The following is a 25,353-nucleotide window of genomic DNA, read 5'->3' as shown; positions in this document are numbered from 1 at the left end:
TCAAGCTGGGCAGGGCTTGGGGCAGGGCTGAGGGCAGTGACTGCTTTGTTGTGACATCACAAAGTTACAGAAGTCCTGATGGCTGGTTTTAAGGCTCAGTTTCTGAATACAGGCTGTGTGCATTTCTCTGTGGACTGAGCGCTTTGATACTTTCACAGTATTAATATAGAACCTAGACCTGCTTTATAATCAAAAAAAGACATGGAAATCTCACATATGTGACCTTTAACCTATTATGTGAGAGACTGTATTTACAACTGCAGAGCACCAAGGCAGCATCATCATTGATAACTGATCTTATCAAAAAAGGAAACTGTGCAATTACATTACTGTAGTTTACACTTTCATAACCACAGATTAAGTTATACCATCACCATCACATCCTGATCTGACGCTCACTTTGTAATCACTTCCTCCGTGAGATGTGTGTTGGCTGTGCTTGTTGTCTACTGGCCCAGATAGGCTTGTGTTTTGTCTACTGAGCACGGCGCTGTCCCACATTCACTTTGCTCTTCATTCCCTGAGTGACTAACACGTTGACAACAGCAGCGAAAGTCAAGTCAGTGGATGTGTAATGTCACGGTGGGTGACTTCATCGCACTGTTACCCCAGATACTTCAAGAGAGTGCTGCTTTTTTAGCACTGCTGCAGCTAAATAAAATGAATTGTGGCATGAATATTTGATCATTTGTCTGTTTTTTCCTCATTCTAAAAGTAGAAAGAGGAGTAAAATAGGACTCCTTTGCACAGCTAGTTATAAATTTATTGTGTGTGACTCATCGCTGATAAACCAGCTGCAACATCCGACCTAGGATGCGTCAAGATGTAAAGTTTTAGAAGTACTCTGGAGAACAACAAAGTAAGTTAATTGCTTTTGAAAATGCCAGTCATTTTAATTTTAGTTTTCATTCTTGCTGGCTAGATTCCCAACAGAATGGTGAATGGACATTAAAATCCTAACATCTCTTTTTGAAACAGAGTGGGGAATCGCCACAGATTGGAGGACTGGGTTTTCAAGTTATTAGATATTTTTAATGTCTCGTTTCGTCGCTCTTGTAAAACGGGAGTGGAATCAAGGCCAATCCGTCTGATCAGTGGATAAATGCATTTTCATGGCTCTAATACGCTTTTGGTATTATGAGAGTGAAGTCACGCAGTGCACAAAATATAGATGCAGATTTCATTTTAATCACAAAATATAGGGGGTGAGGTTACATTCATGTGGAACACAGTAACATACCATACAGGGTGATATGTTGTTCAGCCAGTTTTTGCTGTATTTCAAATAGTTTGGCCTATACAGTACACATGCACTATACAGAAAACATTTGCCCCCCCCCCCCAAACAGACTATAGGAAATCTTTTTCAATCAGCTTATTTAAAAGGAGTGCAAATGCCGCGGGAACACTTTTGTCATGTCACTGACATATTCTAGACTTAAGGTTTTTTTTGCAGTAATTTTCATCACATACTGTACATGTCAAGGAATATCTAGTTATTCTGAGTATTGCATCATGCTGAAAATAAAAAATTTGCACAACATTTTTCAACTCAGAGCAGATTCTATGAGGGGGTTGGGCTGTTGCTTTCAATTCACTTTAAACAGGATTGGGAGGAAAATATTTTATATTTAGCTTAATGGGAAGCACTGAGGATTTAATATACTATTAAATTACTATTTAGTCAGCACTTTATGCAAATAATGAGTCATTTTGTAAAACATTTTTAAAACCAATGTTGAGCAGTGGTTTAAAAAAGGAAAAAAAGATGATTGCATTTAATTATGGTACTTTAGTTCTTAAATCAAACATAACTTAAAAGATATGATATAATCATGGCCGCTTGTCCAATAGGATGTTCTGCATAAACCATATACAACAGCTTCTATTTTCATTTCCTGAACTGAGTGAATTGAAAGCAAAAAAATGAACCCAACCCTGCCTTTATACTCCACATTTAAATATCACGTAGAATACCTGCAAGAGTTTACAATACACAGGATTATGTAGCTATAATCAATATCTAAGTGCAATCTAGTTTGGCACAGTTTCAGATATTAAGTGTTCACTCACTTCATTTTTCAGTGTAAACACGAACTACCACAACAGGTCTAAGTCACCTGCGTACGACAGCGTCTATTCCACAAAGAACTGAAGATAAGTACGAGGTAGTGCTGGGCAATAAAGTGACAACGATAATTATCTCAATTTACTTATTTATATAATCAATCAAGTATAATCAAGTCAATACTGGGTCAGTGGAACACAACACAAGTCAATCCACCCGGCTATAAATCTCGCTCCACCAGCCAATTTTACATTAATATGTCAATGGAAAGAGGCCTACCCTCTTCCAAAGTACAAATATAAGGGACATGTGAGGAGAACAAATGTCAAATGATTGCAAGTTCAACTGAAGATGGTCAAATTGTTCATAAAAGAACATTTTCTTATGTCAGTCATTGACATTTCTTTTCCAATTATTTCATAGTCTGAACATTTTACCATATATGTCATTAAAACAGCTAAATTTATTTTAGCATCTAAATATAATGAGCCACAACCAGAGGCTCCACGAAAAATTAGTACTTTCTGTTGTTATTGTTCCATATTGAAATGTTCATTAATTGCTTCATACTTTTTGGATAAGCAGTTAATTTATGCCAATGACAGTGCCTAAAACAAACAATGTAAGTTACACACACACGAACATATATATATCGCTTTACTATCAAGATCTATTTATGGCATTTTTGGTCTAAACTCACACCATTTCATTAATTAACTGTTGGATTTCATTTTAACAAAGTTTTAAAAAGACATGGTATATGACTGATGGAAAAAGAAAAGCACAAGATTATACTGTAATAAATATCGTTATCGCAGAATATGGTCATTTTTATCATGATAATATTTTCTATCACCCAGCACCAAGTAGAGGTAAAATAATTAGCTTATCCTCCTCCAGTCTCTCTCTCTCTCGCTCTCTCTCTCTGTACAGTGCAGTCCACTGAGACACATCTTATCTAGAGGGATTGCATGCATGGAGCTGGTGTAGACAAAAGGAAACAGTCAAGCATGTCGCCCCATCCTTGCAGATTCACAGTATATTCAGAGATGTGAAAGGGGTAATGAATGATTTACAGTATAGGTCCACTTTTGTGTCCACTGTCGTCTTCATCAGATTCAGTCAAACAGACCGCCGCTGGCCTTGTGCGTGCGCCCTGTTCACTATGTCCTGGTACATCTTGGACCTGAGGAATCGTGGGTAGGAGTCTTTCTCCATGAGGCTGTAGATTTTAGCCTGGACTTCGTTGAGGCTGGTCGGGGACGGATCCTCCAGGCTCTGCTTGGTCTTTTCCCTGGTGCGGTAGTCAATGTTGACCTGCCAGGAGAAGGAGAGCAAATAACTCGGGCCGCTCATAATAAATGATATCATGACAGTGACACATAGCAACAGTGTGTGTGAGCGTAACTAACGCCTATGTTTTTATTATCAGGTCTGTTTTGACCAAACACTTCAGAACCAGCTCTATGGGTTACCTGCTCCCTGGAGATTTTTTTTCTGCATGATCTACAGCAGCTGAACAGTAAGATCTTTAAAAGTGATTTTCCACAAGCAGGTGTGTGCACGTTTGAGTGCCTGTCTACTTATTTTCTATGCTCTGTTCTACAGTAACTCGCTCATTGACTGCTTGATGCTGCAGCAGCTTCTAAACTATAGACAGCGGAGCACAGCTCATTTGAAGTTTGTTTGAAGAAAAAATTACCACATCGTTTGCTTGTTTGAAATCAAGCGGCAACCTCAGACGGAAAAATGAAATGCTAAAAACTGCAGTTCCTTTAATGACCACCTGAGGCTGGCTCCAAAAGTGAGTCAGTCTCCATCGACTCACATATGCCTGTCATTAACCAGAGTCTCAGCTCCACATGTGCTCCACCTCTTTGCCCATTTATGGATTAGCTGGGAGTAATGCGGAGTCAGGCACTGCCAAGATGGTGATGGCAAAGCAGCTCACTCTGAGCTTCAAAAGCACTCATCAGAAACGTCACATCTTTATTTACAGCCTATGGTTCAAATACATTTTTCTGGTGGGGACTTCTAGGAATTATGGCCGCTGTCTGTCAGAAACTAAAAAAGGTAGAGGTAGTGTGATGTTGGTATAGCACCACAGAATCTCATAGGTTGGTGATTGGAGTGGATTGATAAGAAAACACTATGCAACTTGGACTTGGACCTTAATTCCAATGTTTACATCACCTCAACAACTTTTTTCTTTTAACTGTAACCTTAAGAAAGTGGTTTTGGATCATTAAACATCACCATAGCAACCGTAACCATAGCAATGACTGATCCAAAAAAAGAAAAGGTTAAAAAATTGAGAAAATACTTAAACCTAATGAGCTTACGTTCCATAAATTAAGTATATTTTTGGTAAACCACCAGTGAGTGGATGATAGAGAAAATTCTATAATGTGTACCACACACACACACACACACACACACACACACACACCTCTCTTGGTGCCTGAACATCAATGAACTCCTGAAAGATCCTGTTTGCTTTTGACACCATCTTGGTGGAGCTCTTGATTTTTTTGTACTCCTCGCAGGCCATCCAAAATTCGATATTCTCGTCACTGAACTCCGTCTTGAGAAATGTCCGGAAGGCAGCCAGGCCATCTGGAGAGACGAAAATGAATCAAATGGTAAATAAAAAAAAAAGAAAAAAGAAAAAAGGAGGAGGTAACGAAAAACACACACAACAAAATCATGATTGATATCCCAACGTAGCACCTATTTCCCGGCAGCAGCTGAGAACTGCCTCCTCTATGGATGTGCTATTTTTTCAGCATAGAGTAGCTTAAGTCATGTGATATGTGATAATACCCTTCGTCCTATGTTGATATTTTTCCAGTGGGTACACACTGTTGTTCCCAGAAGCGGGAAAAAGGGCTCTTATATTATCTTAAGAACACAAAACAACTCAGAACAAAAGTACTCCCACAAAGATCCTTTTTCTGTCTTCAGTCATGATAAGTGATCAATTAATGTACTCCCCACTGATAACACAGACGAAGGCCATGTTTTTCTACCGGCCCTTGTCACGTTGACATGTTATTTCCACTGTTCTCGTTTCTGCTGTTTACCTAACAAAAGCTGGGCAGAGCAGAGGGGCTGGTCTATCTGTGCATATGCAACAACATTGCTCATACAGAAAACACACACTTTCTCACGAGTGTACACACACAACAACATGCAGGTTGCACAATATGCACAAGGCCATATACACAAACAGGGGTAGAAGAAATCCCTAAATAACACAGGCGGAGAGCAGATGTTACAGCATTGGGAAATCTAGAGCTTTTAAAATGTTCCTTCTTGGATACTTGAATCAATTTGCAACAAATACGCTTTGAAGGAAATGTAATAAAAATGAGGAAATGTTGTTTATTTGCCAGGTTGATGTTCACTGCTAACTTTTTCCGCCACCAAAAATATCTGATCTTGCACAACAGTATCCGATTGTTGTGACTTCAGCATTATTTAAAACTATTAAAAACAGAGTCTCACAGCACTTAGTTTAATACGAAAAAGGTTCATTGACTGTAGACACGTTTATTTACATTTAACCTAAACCACGACTCCTCCCTATCTTTGACCAAGGTGCTTTTGTTGCCTAAACCAGAGATGGAATCTGGATGTGAATCCCAGTCTTTGGTGTGAACATCACATGCTTTGTACACCCACCAGCCAGCCCAACCATGTCCTGGTGGCTCCTGGACTGTAAATCAATCCATCCATTAAAATAAAGAAAAAACCATACATGATACCTCTCGAAATAATCCAGCCATTGATTACATTTGCCATCACAATGCAACTGCGAAATGTAGTTTCTATGGCACAGTGTTGGTTATTCAGTGGTTTTAGTCTCTAGGATCATTGATTGTTTGGGATAAAACAATCAACTCTTTTAGCCTCTGCACTTAAAAGTCAGTTTATCATGAAATGTGGTCCACAATAAATAAAATGCATTCATGGTCATTTATTCATTTAGCTAATTTCTGACACATCACTGCTCCAATACTCATTTCCAGTATTTTGGTAGCATCTCTGTAGCCATAGGACAGGTTAGGTGTCCTGTGCACTTCTCCTTCTCCTTCTTCATTACTGCCTCTGTTGTTGCATTGCCACCCTGTGTGGTGCACAGTGCTGCCAACTGCTAATCAGTGGAGATGCACGGAACAGCCACATGCTCATGCCACAAACAAAATTGGGACAGATTCATCAAAACATTACCCCATCAAGCTAGTGGTAAAAGAAAATATCCATGTGGTAGTATATTTGGTGTGATTATGTAGCTTTCATTTACATATATTATAGTTTATTTGTAAAGGAGAGGGGCTAAAGGTCTGTAGCTTGGAAAAGCAAGGAGTAGTTTGGGGAGGGCTGAGCGACAGCGGGAATGGCCGATGGAAGGCAGGGAAGGGGCATAAATAACGCAGGCAGGCTGATGGCTGAAGAATCGAGGGCAGGTTACAGGTAGTTCAAGATGAATTTAGCAGGGCCTCTAGCTGAGGAAACTCAAGTCAGTGCTGCTGGGGAACTTAATGAACTGACAGGAGACTGTCCACAGAGGCAAGCTTAAACACATCAGAGCAATTAGGAGCAGCTGGGAGTGACGAGGACAATGCAGGGCAGCTGGAGACTCAGGCGTTATCTTGTGGCACACTTGGTACCAGCCATGATATTACTTTATTAACATTATTAAGCTTAAAAACAAAGAGACTGCATGTGCTAGGTTCCGGAAACGCTGGCACTTTGGTTTGTTTTCACATCACTCCGGATAACGACCTTGGCCAAAATACAAACTTGTTGCCCTGATACAATATGCTCGTAAAGCAGCACAGCAGTGGCGCTTGTCAACCTCACATAATGTTCTCGTACTAACAAGATATGTCACGGCTGACTGTGCACAGGTCAGGCCCCCAGCAAGCACACAATCAGCTTTACACACTGAAGGATGATACTAGAATGCAGTCAGATCTAAGTGTGATACACTATCCCTCCTTTTAAATCAAATTAAGGCCAATGTGAATGCAATATCCTATCAAGGGAACATTCAGTACTGTGTTCTATTGCCTTGACATTACTTATGTAATGTATGTGTGTGTGTGTGTGTATATTGATGTACATGTTGTAGTTCACCTATCTAATGCTTGGTCAATTGAAACAGGATACGCAGGTGTATCTCCGCCAGGGGAAAGCTCTATTCTTGGCTCTCTACCAAACTTCATGTTTCCCGTGGGCGACATTAGCTTTTCTTTCTTATATGTCAAACCAATGCGTTATGTCACAACATCGACCCCAAGCAAAACAGATAATGTCCATGAGGATGCACACAGGGTTTCTTTCAGTAAAGGCTAGCTGCCTCAAAACCCTTTGTTAGTGGTTCATTTCCCAGTTTGGTACAAAGCTTTGAAATGTAACCTCTGTTAATGACAAAGCAGACACTATGAGTTTTTTTTTTTTTTGTCTTGTTTGCTTGAGTTGGATACAGATCGAAGGACTATTTAAAAAGTGTTGGCAGTCAGAACAGCACACTGAATATCTGTGATTAGAGTTTAGTCTCTAAACCCCTCAAGTCTCACATGAAGAACTCTCGCGCAGGACAGTACCAAAACAGAAATCCCAGAGGCGTCCATCTAAAGCAATCTGCTTCAAATATTTGCACAAAAACATGGAAAAAAAAGTATGAAAAATGGATTGGTTGCGGATCAAGACAATTAGGCAACAAGCACTGTAAAATCTGCAAAGGGGGTTGGAAGTGGGTGGAGATGAAATGGATAATAAACTATCATATGTGGCACTTTTTTAAAAAATCTGCATTTACTCTTTGTTTTGAGGCAGATTCTCATAATTTCTCCTGTTGACATTGGACTCGATTCCAGGTGTAAAGATCAAACTTGTTGTTTTATTGACAGAAACTGGATCAGAAGGTAAATCCAGAAAGGAGCACTGTGGAGTTTTCTTGTTAATTAACGACTATTTTGATAATGCAGCATCTATTTCGATAATCGATTTATCATTTCAAGTATTCGTCAAACAAATACACCAAACATCCACTGGTTCCAGCTTCTCTAATGTGAACGTTATAAACTGCTTTTCTCTATTATTCCAAATTTAATATACATGGAAGTTGGTCCGACAAAGCAAGACATTTGAGGACATAACATTATCATCTAGGAAACTACTGCACATTTCACTATTTTCTGAAATTTTACGGACCATATAATTATGTCAATTAATTGAGGAAATAATACAAGTGCCATTTGCATTCAGCAGGAAGGTGTATAGTGTCAACTATGTGCTTGATGCACGTACATGTGCACATACTGACTGAGTAAAAGATATTGAGGAGAGGTTGTGGTGGATGGATGGATCAACACAGGAATATGACACAGGAGAGCGGTGTTCGAATCCAATGTGAAATCAGCAGTTTATATTGTAACTATGACAACAAAGATTGTTTAATCTTGAGGAAGCACTTATTTTAACCCAAATCACAATCTTTTCCTAAACCTAACCAAGCCATGACCGTTATTATAGTAACCATGGTGAGGTAGGTAGGTACATCATTGTCGGTGCAGTCCATGTGCCTATTGTAACCATGACAACCAAGGTCTGGTACACCTGCCGCCGTAGGGGCGCTATCTCAGGAGACACTGCAATGGGTCATATAAGATAATTGAAAAAAAAAAACAACAACCTATACGGTTGTTCAGGTTGGAGGAGTTGTTGACATAGTCTGATCATAAATCAACCCAAGTCGTAACTATAATCAGTCCAGTAATCAAAGCTATAAATGTACAGCAGGACCTCATGTTGTCTCCATCTTTGGTTCTAACTTTGCTTGTGAGTGAAACAGTGTAAGCTACTGTATCTGCTGCTGTGACGTTCATTTCCTTGGATTCTGCTTGTGCTCACATGGTTTCTAGATGTAAATGGCTATCAGAGATTATATATCAACAGTTTACCAATAAAGTTTTAAAGCCATAAGCACAGTTTAGGAATCTGAGCACACAGGTTGCTGGTTTCCATATGAATTTTTGTTTTAAATGTGACTTTCCAGGGCTCAGAAAAACACAAACATCTTGAACACCAAAAAGTGGTTTTCATAGCAGGCCAATGTTGACTTTAATCAACAAGAGTGTGCTCAGTGTTTGTGAGATTTATTAATTGAAATCATTTATTTATTGGAATAATCATAAAGTGGATGTGCTCTGAATCAACTTGTGTTTTTTTTTTCTTTAATCTGTCAGTTCAGTGTGTTTGGTGTCACTGCTGCCACGTCGCATATCTATAGCAGGTAGAAAATAAATGTGCGACCTGTTTGTGTACATGCACAAACAGTGCATGTAAGTGAGTCTGTGCTGTGCGTTTGGTCCAAGGGGAAGGTCAAAGACAAGTATGTGACTCATTATGTGGTAAGGAGTTCTTACAACACAGAAAAGAGAGCCTTACATAAGATGGGCTTGGAGGAAGAAAATGGACTTTACTTGCGCCGAGTGGAAAATAGAAGCTATTAAAGAAACAGGAAATGGACTATTTCACGGCTACATTTAGGTGGCTTTAATTTTCTTGCTGCTGGCTGTGTGTGACTTGTGCTGTAGGGATGTGAAAAATAGAAACTGTCCACTTACATTTGTGAGAGAGAAGGTGATCGAACGACTCAGACCATCGAACCACCTCATCCGTTGATAGTCTGATGGAGAGAGAGCAGGAGGAAATTGCCTGAGTGAGATGCTAACCAACCACTGTGCTTTCATGCATTTTTAACACAAGATGGTACTGTATGTATTATTGAAGGGCAGCTGAGTTTAATGTATGATTTATCTCCTGCTCGCAGCGCTTCTTTTGCTCAAGGGCTGTAAAAGTAATTGTAATATTTTAGTCATATTTACATAGTGATGACAAGAGGGAAGGGAGGAGAACAATGGCTGACCTTTGTCTACATTTTAATGTTCTTTACGAAGAGGTGAAAACACGGTGAGATAACACACCATCTTGGAGATTAAAGGGATACATTAACATTATTGTACCCCTGCGCTTTTCGTAGATTCGGTATAGAACATCAGACTATTTGTGAAAAGCACTGATGCTGATCAGAAAAGCCCAATAATCATGCATCTTAAAAATGACAGACCTTTGCCACAGGTTTCCCCAGTAAAGCTGATGTGATGATGCGTTAGAGCACATAGCTGGGAAGTGTTTGCACTGATTGAGATGGGGAGGGAAAATGCATTTTTCTTGGAATCATCATGAGGCTTTAATTTATCACCTATATGTTTTTTTTTTTTTTTTCAAATTAAAGACATTAATAAGCTCAATCACTGACCTCAATTGCACAAATGGTTGTGTTTAATATATCACACTGATTATGGCACAACAATAGGCAGCTAAAGTTAAACCAATTTAATCACACTGAGAAAAATATCTTTTCTGTGGTTGTATATTAAAAATGGCTATAATAAGTGTCATGGCTGTTTCCAGAGAGTAAAAAACAGCTCTAAAAACTACAACATAGTAATACTGTGTCATGTAAGTGTTTTGTATGATGAACAGCAGAAGGTTGAATTGAATAATCTATGTTGCTGGCATGCTGTCTGACAAAATATCTTAAACAAGGAGACAGCTCCATAACATGTAAGGAAACTTGGAAGGCCAATCGAGAGTGTCATTTCACACAACAGAAGCTTGAGTTTAAAAATTCGTTCAAAATGTGCAGTCCCACAGAAGCGGACACAGGACGTTTTTGGCAGACTCACTTCAGACACCTGGCTGTAGTTTCGTGGGCAGGAGGAAGGAACTCGGAGAAGTCGCTGTAGGAGTCGGATTTGTTGGACAGGCAGCCTAGTCTGGTCTTCATGGTGCAGATCCTGCTGGAGGAAAAACAACAAAAAAAACATACAATTCTTAATATTATCTGGATACAATTCCCTGCATATGACAAAGAAAAGATACAGCCCATCTACAGTATGCAGTCTTTTGTTTTCCGCTGCACTGAGAAGCAAGGTTGTGCTCAGTAGGTTGAAAGCGGTTATTTGTAAGTTTTCTCTGCCGCTGAACATGGTTTCTTGTTGGGAGCAGGTGGTGGTGACTGTCGCTTGACAAAAGCTTTAGCCATCGTTGTGTTTGCAAGAGAAGAGATTACAACACACCCTCTGAACAGTGCTTCTTCTTCGGGGCAGATTAAAAGGCTATAGTAAGTCGGTATCGTGAAGTGAGGAGATGGGCCGGGGCTAGCTGGTTAGCATGCTAACTTCAGTAGAAGAAAAAAACATATAAAGGAGAGTTAAAAGAGTTATGTTGCTTTCCTTTCTCTTGGATGGTTTCAGTAAAGGAATGAAGTTTGATGCTTCACTTGCAACATTTCTTCTCGATTGGAAAGTAAGAGAGTAAGAGTAAGAGTAAGAACCAGCTCCAAACATATAGATGTAGAAAGTGCAACCGAAACTGTTTCAGCAGATTTGGAGCCATAAGCAAGACACAGTTGTTTTGAATGTGAACCCCCATTAAGGGTTTTTAGTGACTTGCAGTTGAAGACAAATCATGTTCAAATTAAAAATGCATTTCAGCTGTAAGCTCAGCACCATCAAGAGCACGGCTGTCATATTTTAGCTGTTGCTACGGTGGCTAATCATATGCTTTGGCTTCATGTAGTCGGGCTGCCCCTTTTACATGTTTAGACTATGTATTAGTTCTTAAATGTAGGAAGACCTGCTGAATAAACTGATAAAAAAAAAAAAAAAAAAAAATTCTGCAGAGAGATAAGGCCGGCTGACTGGACAGGCCTGGGCTGGATGTAGACGACAGGTGCAACTTCATATGCAAAAAAGCTGATTCAGTATGGTTCTGCCTCATTCAGGAGGGAGCTTCAAACATCCCTGATGCCCAACCTCACATCCTGATAAGCTTTCTTGTTTGAGCATAGTTTGCAGAGTGTGAGAAAACCTCCTACGCAGTTTTGCATGACTGTAACCGAATTCTACGGAGGCTGAAAAATGGAGGCAGCAGTATCTTTTAGAATTTCACTATTATAGACATTATCCAGCTTGTATTAGCTCACAATATACTGCATAGCTCTGTGTGGATACCCAGCTTATGGACTAAATACATATATGTGGTTGTTTGTCTGTACGTTTGTTTATTTGCTGGTTATGGAAAATGGGTTATTCTTTTTATAAATAGACTTTTACGTGGTGATTAATTGTGAATGTGTTTAAAAAAACATTTCCTCTCTCAAGTGGATATTTGAACTCATTGAAATGAACCATATCCCCATCTTTCATCACAATCTGTCCCTTCTTATTTGTACACTGATGCTGTCATGTACTATTTGTCAGTGTTCTGCCTCCGGGACACATGAGTCACTCCAGATGGGGCATAGTCGTAAAGATGCTCCATCAAATGCCAAACATTTCTGTAAAAATAGGTCTATTGCAAAGGAAAAATGACTGGAAACCATTAGACTGACAAAAATAACATCTTAACACATTCATGTTAATTCCTCCAAACTTCACTTTTGGATGTAAATGGCCATGACAAAGGAAATCCAGGGATATATAACAAATGCATGAATACATGAATTCTGCATCTAAATCTCCTTTATTTGCCATTAATGCTAAATCTAGACTCCTTATCCTTTACACAAGAAAGTATTTTAGTGATCCTGTATGAATGAATATTTAAAATGGAATATACATGTTGTTGCCCTCTAACAAGAACATTTCAAACTTAAAAAAAAAAAAAGTCTGTCAGGATTGTACTTTTCTTTTTGGCCTAGGTTTGAGAATAAGCCTATTTGCTCTGTGGCAGTTAAATGAGAAGATCAATACTATTCTCATCCCTTTCTGTTTAATGGCGAAAAAGCCAATTAGCATAGCTTTGTTTGCACAACAACTGGAAGCGGGTAAACAGCTAGCCTGGTTCCGTCCAAAAGTTACAAAATCTGTCTAATGGCACATCTACTAACTAAATAACACTATACAGAATATTGTTTATTCCGTACAAATAACAATATGTAAAAACGGTAATTCACCATTTGTTTCCAGTGTTTATGCTAAGCTATGCGAACTGGCTTCTGGCTTTAGCTTCATACTTACACCAGACGGACATAAGAGTGATACCAATTTATTTATCTAAAGCTCCTCCACTAAGCAAATAAGTGTTTTTCCGAAAAATGTCAAAGTAAGAGTTAAACAGATCTGTTATGTAAAAATAATCCTATCAACATTGAGAAGTTTAAGAAATGACTCAGACGATGTACAGCCTGTTTGTCCATCTTTCAATTCACAGAATCTGCCCATTCACCTTAAAAAGCCTTCACCTCTAAGTATTCCTTTCTCTTGGATGGTGTCAATGCAGAAACAGAGTCAGAGCAGCGGATTGTTTTGATGGTTGGACCTTGAATTGGGAACATAGCATGAAATGTAGCGTTCATTATTTGCCATCCAAAAGCGATTTGCGAGGATGAATGTGCTTTACCACAACATGAATTTCACTTTATGTCCTCCATCGACCTCTGACAGGTTGTTTTGAGGTATTACATGTGTGTATGAATGTGTGTGTGTGAGAAAGAGAGAGAGAACACTTTTGGTCCCACTAATATATATATATATATATATATATATATATATATATATATATAGTTTCTGATTGTGTCTTTAAATGAGTTTAAAAAAGCCTGAAACCTGCCACACTCCAGAGCGAGGAGTTTGGGTTTCAGTGGAGCGTTAATGGTCTACATGCTCTTTCAGAAGCTTTTCCATAAATTTCAGAAAGCAAAACACTGAAGCTTGCTTCAGATGCGCTGTAGATATGACTCAGTCTGTTCCAGAAACACCCATATTATGTATCGGATGTTATGTATAAAACAGATGCGCTGGACTGGAAGAGCTGTTTGAGTTTCATTTATGTGAGTCATAATCTCAAGATGCACTTCAGTTGTTAATGAATAGTTATTTTCAGCGTAGGTTTGCAAAAATAATGGGCAGAGATATTTTTAAGTATAGGAGAATATGAATACGTTATGCATTTACTGAGGTTCATGAGTGAGAGTCAAGTTTTACGTCAGGTTCCGCCATAAACTTGTGGAAGGTTATAAAAGAGCATTGTTAGAATGACTTTCTCACACTGTGACAGCAGTTATGTCAGTACCACTAATACTAATACAGGGTACGTTGCTATTTTTAAAGCCCTGCTGCGAAAGAAGGCTAAAAATGTACAGACTTTCCAAACTTTTGCCACAATTTCAAATTTATGAAATAGAAACTAACAGGTATTAAAAGCTAGGCTTGTTTTCAAATGTGAACGCACTGTTTGCAGCAGGGGTTGCACTTACTTATATTCACTGAGGAAAATAGAGAATATGTAATATGCCCAGGGGTGCCCAAACTTTTTTATACAACTGTATCTTGTCTTGATCTTTATCTTGTCTTATGTTCAAGCGCTGTGAATCGTCTTGTTGTTGAAAAATGCTATATAAATACACTTGCTTTGTCTCAGTCTTACTGATCTTGTCTTTACTTTAACTTTGTCTTTATTAAAGTGACAGTTTGGGTTATTTAACGTTGGGTTGTGTAAAGTAGTTATACTGTCAGTGTATTACTTGCAGAAGACACGGATCGGCACCCTACCAGTTTATAGAAGCACTATAGAAGCACGGTACCACACAGCACAGAAGCTGGGTGATGTACTGCTGCGAAAACAGGTTTTAAATCATTTTTTTTTGTATGCCAATATCAGCTGAAGTGTGCGCTTTATTCTGAAAATCAGCTACGCTTAGCTTTGTTAGCTTAGCGCAGGCCAGGAACACACTGGATGTGTGAGGTGTGAGTGGCGTCTGCAGAACTTTTCATTTTGGCGCAAACGTTAACAGGTTAGCACAGACACACTTCCTGTGCGACACCTCGCAGCTGCATCGTATAATGTAGAGATACATGTGCCTATTTATCACGCGTGACGCACACTTTTCCCAGAAAAAACAGACAGAGAAAAGATCTGTTGATAGTCATATTGAGAGTCACCACCATACACACAATGCAGGCAGTGTGTTCCCAGCGTAACACACTGCATGCTGTACTTGCTCTTGTGTGTAGTAATACAGTAGTAGTACTTTGAAAGGGCTGTTTGACTGCAAGATAAAGCGCAAAAAATAATTAAAATAAAGCTCCACTTCCTTCAGCCGTTACTGTGTGTAACCACATTCATGGTCTGCATATTTAGATAGCGTAATAATAAAAATACATAATTAATAGTGGTTATTTGACACAGAGTGCATATGCATCAACAAACCTCCGTCAGACTGCAGCTGATGCTTTGAATTTAACATATACACAAATGGTCTTGATTCATCTTTGGCATGAATATATAAAAATTGTAATATTAAATATTGGGACATGGGACGGCAGTTTTACTCCAAAAATTAGTACCCGAAGCCAGCCTTCAATAATTTATTACGGTTGAATACGTATATGTGTCAGCATGTGCCTTTTTTTTAGCAGGCAAAGGTCATCACATGAAGTTGATGAGCGAAGACGTGGACATATTGATAAGTCTGTTTGGTGTGTGCCAAGCTGTCAATAACGAGATAACAGAGCTCTCCCTCCTCCTGTTGTGTCTTCTCTCCCCGTGTCTCCTCCTCTGTTTTGACAAATCTGTATCTCCCAGGCTGTTGTGAGCTGCATTCTTTGTCTGCAGTATGGTGCAAACACGTGCTGCCGCTGAGCTATTTATAAAAATCCCTGACAAATCCATGTAGTCAGGAGGAAGCAGTGCATGTTCTATTCAGCCATGCAGCAAGGCTGGCTCCTGGAGGAAAGAGGCTAAAAACAGCAACAGCACTCTAATGTCTCAGATACACACAAGTACGCCTCATGAATCTAAAAGTACAGGAAACATCAGCTAGACCTCTAGTATCTGAGATGCCCGGGAGGGTTGGCGGATTAAGAACTAAGAATCTAGATCATGGAAGTTGGAAGTGTCTGTGTGTGTGTGTGTGTGTGTGTGTCTGTGTATGAACATCTTCTTTGATGTTACCTAACTTGGTGCAATGCAGGTTTTCAGATTTCCCTCCATGTCCTCATTTCTGGATGCTGACAGGAGACACCCTGCAGTTCTATAGCTACGTGTTGTATTAGCTGACATGCTGCAAAGTGATTATGAAACAGGTTTTGTATAATAATGAATAGATTAAATTCATGTACACAAAGCAAATTCAAATGCAAATGCTCTGCAGAAAAAAACTAATTTTGTTCGGTGCCAATTCTGTAGGTGAACAGAATTGATCAATAGATTTATACTGTACTAAACTACTCATAGTGGGATTATATATGCTTGGATGCTAGGGTGCACATATCTGCAGTGACGTTGGCGTTGACGTTAAAGGCTAAAAAGACAGGGGGCACGTGTGTGTGTGTCTGTCAGGTCATCTCTCAAGTTAAAACAAGAACCACTTAAGCACAGGTCACTTCCTTGCTCTGGTTCTGGCTGAGTGCAAGTAAAAATAGAAACATCTCAAGTCACATTTCTGGACATTCTGGGTTGTGCCTAAATATAGCAGATCACGTTTTTATCCTAAATCTAGGACAGTCCCCCAAACATACGTCATGCTGTTTTTATAAAGCACTGCACTGTGTGCATATAATATCATCGTATTCCAGGCAAAATCATTGACAATTTCCAAACTTAGTCCTAGAGATTAGAATTTTACATTTGTAATACAGTACAGAGAACAGCTGCAACTACAACTACTGTTGCTACTACTGTTGCACTAACTAAATGTCCACTGAATTACATATAGTCAATAAAAAAAAAATCTAATAGCAGCAATGCTTAAAGGTATAATTCAACACTTAGAGAAATATGCTTACTCAGTTCAAGAAAAGAACAAAATGTTCAATATGCAGCTGGAGCCAGGAGACGGTTAGCTTAGCTTAGCATTACCCAGGTAACAGGGTGGTGCCCTGCAATTATTAATTGTATTAATAATTTTGTGAATATTAATAATTATCCTTATCTTTATCCTATACTAAGCAAGCGTTCTCCTAGCTCCAGCTCCATATTTACTGTAAAGACATGAAAGCGGTGTTATCTTCTCATCCTCATCTATTCGTTTATGTTTAATTGAAAAAATGTTCCGATTTTTGCAAATGTTCTAATATGTACACTCCAGCCCGTTACACTATCACTGGACCCGTCTTGGTTCCCTCCAGCCTCATATCCACGGAGCAACCGTGCTTCGCATATCCATTAATTCATTTTAATTCATGAACACGTTAATTCATTCACTCATTCACTGTCACAGTCTCTCTGTGCCTGCCACTTTGTCACACACAGTCACATAGACTAAAAGAAGGTCATTGTTTGTCTTATCTCTGCAGAACCACTGAGCTGCGTTGGATGCTTCACTTGTATGATGCTGCGCACCCGCGTTGTGCTGCATTTTTCTTTTGTAAGAGAACACAGGGTTAAAAATACTAAAGAATAGGAATCACCAGGTTCCTCAGGACTAAGGAGAAGCATTTTCAAACAGAAATAGATAGAGATTTCCTCCAGTATCTTTGAGTAGGTCAATGCCACAGGAAATAAAAGGAAAGGTTGTGTTGCATTCATAAGAGAGACACGCACAGCAGAGACAGGAACAAAAGAAAAGCATTGCCTCATTACATGCCTAAGTTTATTACAGCTGAGGTAAATGGTGAACAAGCGACAGACAGGGATGCTTAAATCCCAAAGAACTGGAAATATCTCAGAATGTGGTGTAATCTGTGCCAAATGTTTCAAAAAGTAATTAAATTCGTTGTCTTGCTGTCACTCTGAGAGACAGTTTTAGCTGTTTTCAGGCTAATTAAGATACTCTGTGACTCAGATGACAATTCAGTTTTTTTTTGGCAAGCCCAAGCATGTTCCTTGCCTTTCTACAGCCAGCTTGTCAGATTTGGGACTTGAGTCACAGGTGCACAACTGCGGTCTTGCACTTGTGTGTTTGCATGTGTGCAGCCTAGCCCCCAGAGCGGAAGCCCGACTGCCCACAGAAGAATGTGTCAGACCATCTGAAATGTTGCCACCATAAGCAACAACAGACGGGGGAATCATGGCTGGTTTTGGGGTGGGGGGGGGTGTATTTCTGTCCTGGCTCAGGTAGGGTTCAGGACTGGACTCTGCCATTAGGAGCAGCTGCTACTCTGATCCAGAAACCCCCTGCAGCTACAAACACCTCTCTGACTTGTCTCCTTGTGTTCATGTGTTGTTGTCTTGCAAGAAAAAGAAAAAGTAATACAGAGAAATATTAAAAAAAAAAAGATATGTCTTTTCTAACACATTAACATCTTTATAAAAGGGATTGGATTGATTTAAAGGGATTTAATGTTCACACATCGGTGCCAAAGGACTGGTTATTGCTGTTTACAGTAAACAGAGTCTTGCCGTGTCAAGGGCAGGTCAGAAAAGGCTTCAGGAAATATACAGTGTAGGGGAAATGATGAGAAAATGCTCATGAGAAACTGGCCTGGGGCCAGATGTATAAAGATGTGTATGCACATGCATCAGCCGTTTTCCACAGATATATTATTAGATTTATTAATTATATATTATTATAATATTAATCAAAACATTTTTTTTTTTACAGTAATCTGTAAAATATCAGTCAAAGGCTCATTTATAAACTTAAATTTGATGAATTACTTGTGTATGGTCATTTTTCTTATTTTTCTCTTTATTTACATTGGAAGCATCATTTTATTTCATTGAATCTTTTTTCCATTTTATCATCTTTTGTAATGCAGTTTGTAAAGTCTGATTGAATGACAGTGCTACCAATTGAATGACTGATTATCTGTTTGACATTTAGTAATAATGAATGAGCTATCACCACCGTTAATGGCTGACAGGTACTTGTGATGAATTAATAAATAATACAGGTGCTAAATATAGCCACAGCTGTGAGTAATAGTCACATGTACAGCTGTTCTGACGTTGTTGGAGAACATTGCTGATGTGGCACAATGAGGGAAACTGCACTTCTCCTCTGCTCTCGTCATTGACAGGAGGAACATGAGCTGGAGCAGACCAAAGATGAATAAGAGTGAGTCTAAATACATTTATATGACTAATGAGGTTTATGCACCCACTTCTACAAAAATTGAGATTCATGAAATAGAACATAATTTAATGGAAAGAATGCACATGCTTCCCATACGCATGTACATACATTGAATTTCCATATATGTAATTATAAAAACAAATGGAAAAATTATATACGAAACATATAAAAAATTAGGACAACTTTCATATATTGACATATTTTGTATTATTATGATGTAGGTATATGTTACATACATACATGTATATCCATCCCACAGCCTGTCAATAAATGCTGATAGAGAGACCATTTTACCAGAATGGGAAGAGACATGTTTAAAATTAATGAGAAATTAATAAGAAAAATATATAAGCATATAGAATTTTTTATACAGTATGTATGTTGTTTTAATAAACGTGCATATATATATATATATATATATATATATATATATAAATTAAATGTATATCATTAACATGCATGGTCACAACATGTTATACCATACCGTCATCATAAAGATATTTAGAAATGTTATTATTATTTATTATTAGTATTATTATTATTATTATTATTATTATCTTTTACTATGGGTATTTCATATGTTGTAAATGTATATCTTCATATATCCAAAATATGTACTTATATATGTGATAATGATATATCTCCTTATAGGTGACATATATGTGCTAAGAAACTTGATATAGGAACATATATGTCATAAATTACATTACTGTATGGGATTATTTCTGTCTCCGTCTTTGGCTGCAGAATCACGATTAAAGAAGGTTGTGTTCATTTATTTATTTATTTATTTGGGGTTTTTTTTTGTTTGTTTTTTTACAGTACATCTGGTCCAGTTAGAAAAAGGTTTATGTCATTTACTAGTTTTGTGGCTCAAAATAATTATGTCTCATTAAAAAATATTTTTAGAAATAAAATCTAAGATTGATAAACTCTTGTCATGCACAAAACCGTTATGTCCACCACCATACACAGTGCCCACCATGGGGACAGATTATTAGAAAACAACTCATAAAACTTCTGTCTAGTGAATCATGTTCTTTACTATGAATCATGTTCCACTCCGCTGTCCCTCGCTCCTCTGAGGCCTCCTGTGCCGACACCTGAGCTCAACGCTCACTTCAACAGTCTGATAGGTCAGTCTGGGATAAAGCTTCCCAGGGGCTTTTCAGCACATAACGCCCTGGATACTATTTTCATCTACTTTCTACTCAGAAAAGGTACACTCATGTACGGTTGGATTAATGTCACCCCCCCACCACGCAGGCTCTCATCTATCTATTTATTTTGTATCAACTTAATCTGTGTGTCCAGTTCACAAGCTCCAGCATCTTAATATTTAATCTCCAAAAGAATAGAAATGCACTGCGCAGGCCTTACAGGGACACGGCATATTATTTGTCATTGTAACTTGTTTGGCAGCTGAATGTTGACATTTTTATCCCCTTTTCACTGATGTATGCTCGTGCTCATTTGGATTTATGCTACTCTCCTGCCAGCAGGCGCTCAGCTGTTGCCATTTCTTTTGTTCCAGAGTTGTTACAGATTATAAACTTATATACTATAAAACACTCACACGTTGTATACGCAATAAAAAGGTGCTTGTTAAATTAGTATAACTTGGATTTAGGTGACATTAAAGTAGTCTATTAGAGAAAGTAATATATGATATGTAGTAACAGGCAAAAAGAGAAAAGGGAAGTTTCTGTAAAAATATACGATAAATGCTTTTTTTTTTAATCCACAGTCATCTGTCTTTCCTCCTTTTACATTCATTTTCTCTTTGCCTATTTACGCTCAGTGGGTGTTAGAGCATGTCCCAGCATGCATCGGGTGAAAGCCAAGGTACATCCTGTGCAGGTCACTAGTCCACTTTACTTACAGGGATGTTTTTTTTTTTATGATAATATCAGATAGAATGAAAACCACACCTGAAAGTATCAGCACTGATTATAGTGAACACAAAGAATGGAAATAATACCTGAAATTATTTGAAAGCTAAAACTGACATTTAGGCTACATGACTGTTTTAGATCATGTAGGTGGATCATGTTCAAAATGGGGAAATGTAGTTTTCTGGGACTGAGACTGTTCTTAGGTGCATATGGTTCAGTTACAGTGGGGAAAGGCTTTTAAAAGCAACTTGGGATGCATTATTAATTAATGATTGTTGATAAAGAAATAGCATCTTTCTGCTAATGAAGACTAGATGAGATTTTGCTAATGATGGGGAGGGAATTGTTGTTTTCCTAATGCCGCAGGAGGGTGAGTATAAATATTTTACACTCCCTTTAAATCGTTTAAAATCTGTAAATATAAATGAATTGCCTGATGAGGTAGATTATGTCTTTAGCATTAGCTTCTTAGGAACCATGCAGCTAAGTTAAACACATAGCCTTGCTAACCTGGGAACAGTGATGCAGTAAATGTACTGTCAGACCAAAACAATGAGCTGGAAAACAATAAATCACTCCATAGAGCTGAGGTTGACTACAGAGTCAGGTGATAATTCTCTGTGGGTTTGTCACTATGAGCAGCATCTTTCACATTAAACACACTGATTGGAGCAGCAGCAACTCTCAAGAGAGTTAATTAACTAAAATCAACCACAATCAATGGCAAAATAATCAACTTTCATTCTGCACAGTATGTTTAGAAACCCGATCAGCTTTTCACAGCTGCTGTCACAATAAAGCGTGCCTCTTGAAATCTTTATATTCTGTGTGAAGAAAACTCTAATGCATCTTCGTTTTCACCTCAGACAAAATGTCAAAACTTACTGTGCTTGAAGCCCTTATCACTCTCACTCAGCTCAGGGGTAAAGGGAGGGCAAACAAGGCTTCCCAATCTTTTGGCCAAGTATTTGACTCACAGCTATGTCAGATTACACTCAAGTAAATCTGCCTGTCACTGGCTGGACTGGACTATTAAAAGCACAAGCGTGCCAGGGGTGCTCAGGATGATAAGGGCACGCCACTGACTTGCATTTGCTTCTGGAGAACATTTTGCTTGGTGGTAAAATTAGAGCTTGTCATCTACCGTAGGCTATATCCAAAGTTGATGAGATATGACTGGACTGAATGGGCTTTTGTATGGACCTACTGAACTTCTTGTTTGGGGCAGTGCCAGGCTTAGGACAGTAAGAATTCACCAGCGCAGTCTGGAAGAGAAACATTCCCAGTTCATGCAAACCTCATTTTTCATATCTGTGATGGAGTTCTGCTCAGGTGGAGGCAGCCTGGAGGTAATCTGTCTTTTCTGTGGCTGACTGAAGAAAAAGCAAAATGGCTGTCATGTCACATTCAACCAGTCACCCTCACCACCTCTTGTAACAAACCCTGTGATGTAGGTGTACAGTGCTCTAGTAGATTTTTTTTTTTTTTTGGTAGTAATCTGGGCCTGTTGGCCAGGATGCCAAAGCTCTGTGTTCCTTTCAGCTTTAACTGCTCCGTGCTACACACTGAGCGCATGTCTCTTATCGCTCATCCCGCCTTTAGCCATTTATGTAATCAGTTTGTTCCAGGGATTTATTTTGCATTGCAGAAAGCGGCTCCACTCTTGGGCCTGTCGTTCTGTCTACTAAAAGCATTTCTCTTGAGTGGGATTTGCAAGTGTGTTGTCATATGCATGCAGCAAGCACACAATGACTTGTGCTGTTGAGCTACAGTGGTGCGCTTGCTTGAATCACCACGTGGTGACAATGCTGCTGCACATCGTGAGAGCAGACCTAGAACGGATTATCTCTTAAATGGTTTATAACATAATTAGTATGCTCTGGTATTGACCACATACCTTGTTTATCAGTTTAAAATGAATATCATCACAAACCTCTAGTGGTATCTTACCATGCAGATAGTTATGGTGTTTAGATATAGATAGCTTCCTGCTCCCACCTGAATACAAAGGATTTGAACAGAAATTTCTTTGTGGTGCTCAAATCATTGAAAAAATACATAAAAAAAAAAAAATACCCTAACAGTACTTAGTACTAAGAGTCAGTGTTCTGGTTACATGCTATGAAAACTGGTTACAGCCTGGTCTGTGGATTATCCAAACAAAACATCCCAATGAACACAGAACTGATAGCGGAATTTCACGGATTAACAAAATTCCATTACCTCCATTGTAGTTGTGTGTAGGTGATATCTCGAAACCTGGGCCAACCAGGTCTTCTAAGAATTACATTCATATATATATATATATATATATATATATATATATATATATATATATATATATATATATTACATACATATAGCTATGTGCACAAGCAAATACATTTATGCAAATGTAATGCTGACTGGATTGTTTTCAGTTACTCTTCCTGTCATTTTGTCTGACAGTTAACCATAGATATGGGCATGAAACATCTGGGACAGAGTGTAGGGATAGCATGCAACAAGGGTCCCTCGCTGGAACTGAACATTGTGAACATGGACATTGTGATTAATTGTTATTAACGTCTGTACACTATGTGTAGGACGTCCCTGGATTTTGCTTTTAGGAACTAAACAAGGCAGCAGTAATAAACATATAATAAACTGCTCTTTGCCTTCACAAACACTCATATTAACAGTAAATCGAACATGGGTAAGTTTTTATACTGACGTTTAGGGACATCCAACAAGTTTACCAACCTAGACGACCATAAAGGTTGTTCGTCACTACCTTCTGAAACGGCCCACAGGAGGGTTTCCTGCGTTGACAGGAGATATGCCAAGTGTTATTATCAACATGTTATTGTTGATAATGTGTCATGATTTGACAATGCTATGGGATAGGTTTAGGCACAAAAACAACTTGGTTAGGTTTAAGGAAAGATCATGGGTTGCTACTTGCATAAGATCCTTCATTGTCATGGTTACAATAAGGACAAGGTGATGGAAAGTTCATGGTTAAAAGTAAGAATATGACTGTTGGTTTGAAAACAGGATCCAATGGAAGTCCAGTGTTTCGCTGACCCATCCATCCACCTCAACCTCCGCTATGTATCACGTTACCTAACTTCCTCCTTGGCTCCTGTTGTTATTACTACAGCCGTTAAACAACTTTGACGCTTGAAGGAAAACATCTTGTTTTGGGTAATCAATATTTAACCAAAACCGCCATGTTTTTCAAACCTTAACAATTCAGGATGAGAATCCTGGTCTCTGGTGTCCACATCCTGTATCTGTATCTGCATGGCTATACTCTACAAAAGGTAAGTGATAAAAAAAAAACAAAAAGTAAGAAAAGTTTTATGTAACTGGGGTGAACTGACCCTTTAAGTATCATGGTCAGTGACAGACAAGGAGAGAACAAGAGGGGGTAGGAAGGGTCAAAAGTGGAGCATCTGAGTGTTATGGAAGGGTTTGGATACACCTCACCTGGAGGTGGCACTTGTGTGGGCTTCAAAGCCCTACTCCATCTTTGATAGCTCTGAGTGACATTTACTGGACCGTACGCCCTGAGAGCCATCAGCATCAAGGAACGGAAGGTGGGAGGGTGTGAACTGAATTTCAGTAGTGCTCACAGGAAATGGCACTGAGAGCATGCATGAATAAGCAATCACTTTCAACATGAAGCCGCACAAAGTGTACACAAACACCCATGAAAAACACCCATAAAATTAGCTGGATAATAGGTAGTAGGAGAGCACTCTTGTGTTTCTCTCCTGCAATAGTTTCATTGCTGTTTTCATTATTAGCCACACAGACGTCAAATCACTTCATCAACAATGCTTTCCCTAATTTAACAGTAATCCTCCATTCAAAGCTGCAGATAATAATCAGCCCCATGAACCATAAAGAATGACAAAGACCCACATAATGCCCGGAGCTTTGTGTCCACAGCCGAATTACATAATACTCTGTCATCCAATAAATGAATATGGATCCTTTACCTTGAGTCCGGTGTGTGCGAGAGCTGCTGGACTCTTTGTCCCCTTCTTTTTTATGACTGCCTATCCCCAGCGTGTGTTTGGCAGAATGCAGCCTCTGTCTGGCCAATGCTGGTGTGTATTTGTATGAATCTGTACAGCTCGGGACTGAAGATATCTAGTGTTTCTGATGCCAGCGAGTGGGAGCTACACGCGGCATGCTCATTGGTGTGAAATCGTGGGGGGAGAGAGAGCTGCCGAGATGGATGGAGGGAGAGGCAGAGGGGGTGGAATCAGAAAGAGACGGGGGGGGGGGGGTGGGGGTGGTGT

General features: G+C 38.9%; 1 protein-coding gene across 2 annotated transcripts; it reads right to left on the bottom strand.

Annotated features, from left to right (window-relative positions):
• Positions 1 to 1,166: 1,166 nt before the first annotated feature.
• LOC130170344 (regulator of G-protein signaling 8-like) lies at positions 1,167 to 25,252 on the bottom strand. Of its 2 annotated transcripts, none has more exons than XM_056377533.1 (5): positions 25,048 to 25,252; positions 10,831 to 10,944; positions 9,706 to 9,767; positions 4,518 to 4,684; positions 1,167 to 3,385 (listed from the first exon to the last, which is right to left on the bottom strand). In XM_056377533.1, exons 2-5 carry the CDS (start codon positions 10,929 to 10,931, stop codon positions 3,191 to 3,193), a joined length of 525 nt encoding a protein of 174 aa, XP_056233508.1. In that variant the 5' UTR covers positions 10,932 to 10,944; positions 25,048 to 25,252; the 3' UTR covers positions 1,167 to 3,190. The 2 variants fall into 2 exon arrangements, with proteins under 2 accessions (XP_056233508.1, XP_056233507.1); XM_056377532.1 differs by having other exon boundaries at positions 10,831 to 10,941; positions 25,048 to 25,250.
• Between the last annotated feature and the right edge of the window lie 101 nt (positions 25,253 to 25,353).

This window comes from Seriola aureovittata, chromosome 6 (genome assembly GCF_021018895.1).
Source record: "Seriola aureovittata isolate HTS-2021-v1 ecotype China chromosome 6, ASM2101889v1, whole genome shotgun sequence".
In the NCBI taxonomy this organism is placed as follows: domain Eukaryota; kingdom Metazoa; phylum Chordata; class Actinopteri; order Carangiformes; family Carangidae; genus Seriola; species Seriola aureovittata.
The sequence above is the reverse complement of the archived record's forward strand: the minus strand, read 5'-3'. Positions and strand labels throughout refer to the sequence as shown.

Bases quoted from the DNA above. Each gene is read 5' to 3' on its own strand.
- LOC130170344 (XM_056377533.1), bottom strand. From the start codon at position 10,931: ATGAAGACCAGACTAGGCTGCCTGTCCAACAAATCCGACTCCTACAGC. The intron at 9,768-10,830 runs GTGAGTCTGCCA...TCTCTCCATCAG, and splicing joins ACTACAGCCAGGTGTCTGAA to ACTATCAACGGATGAGGTGG. The intron at 3,386-4,517 runs GTGTGTGTGTGT...TTCTCCTGGCAG, and splicing joins ATGTTCAGGCACCAAGAGAG to GTCAACATTGACTACCGCAC.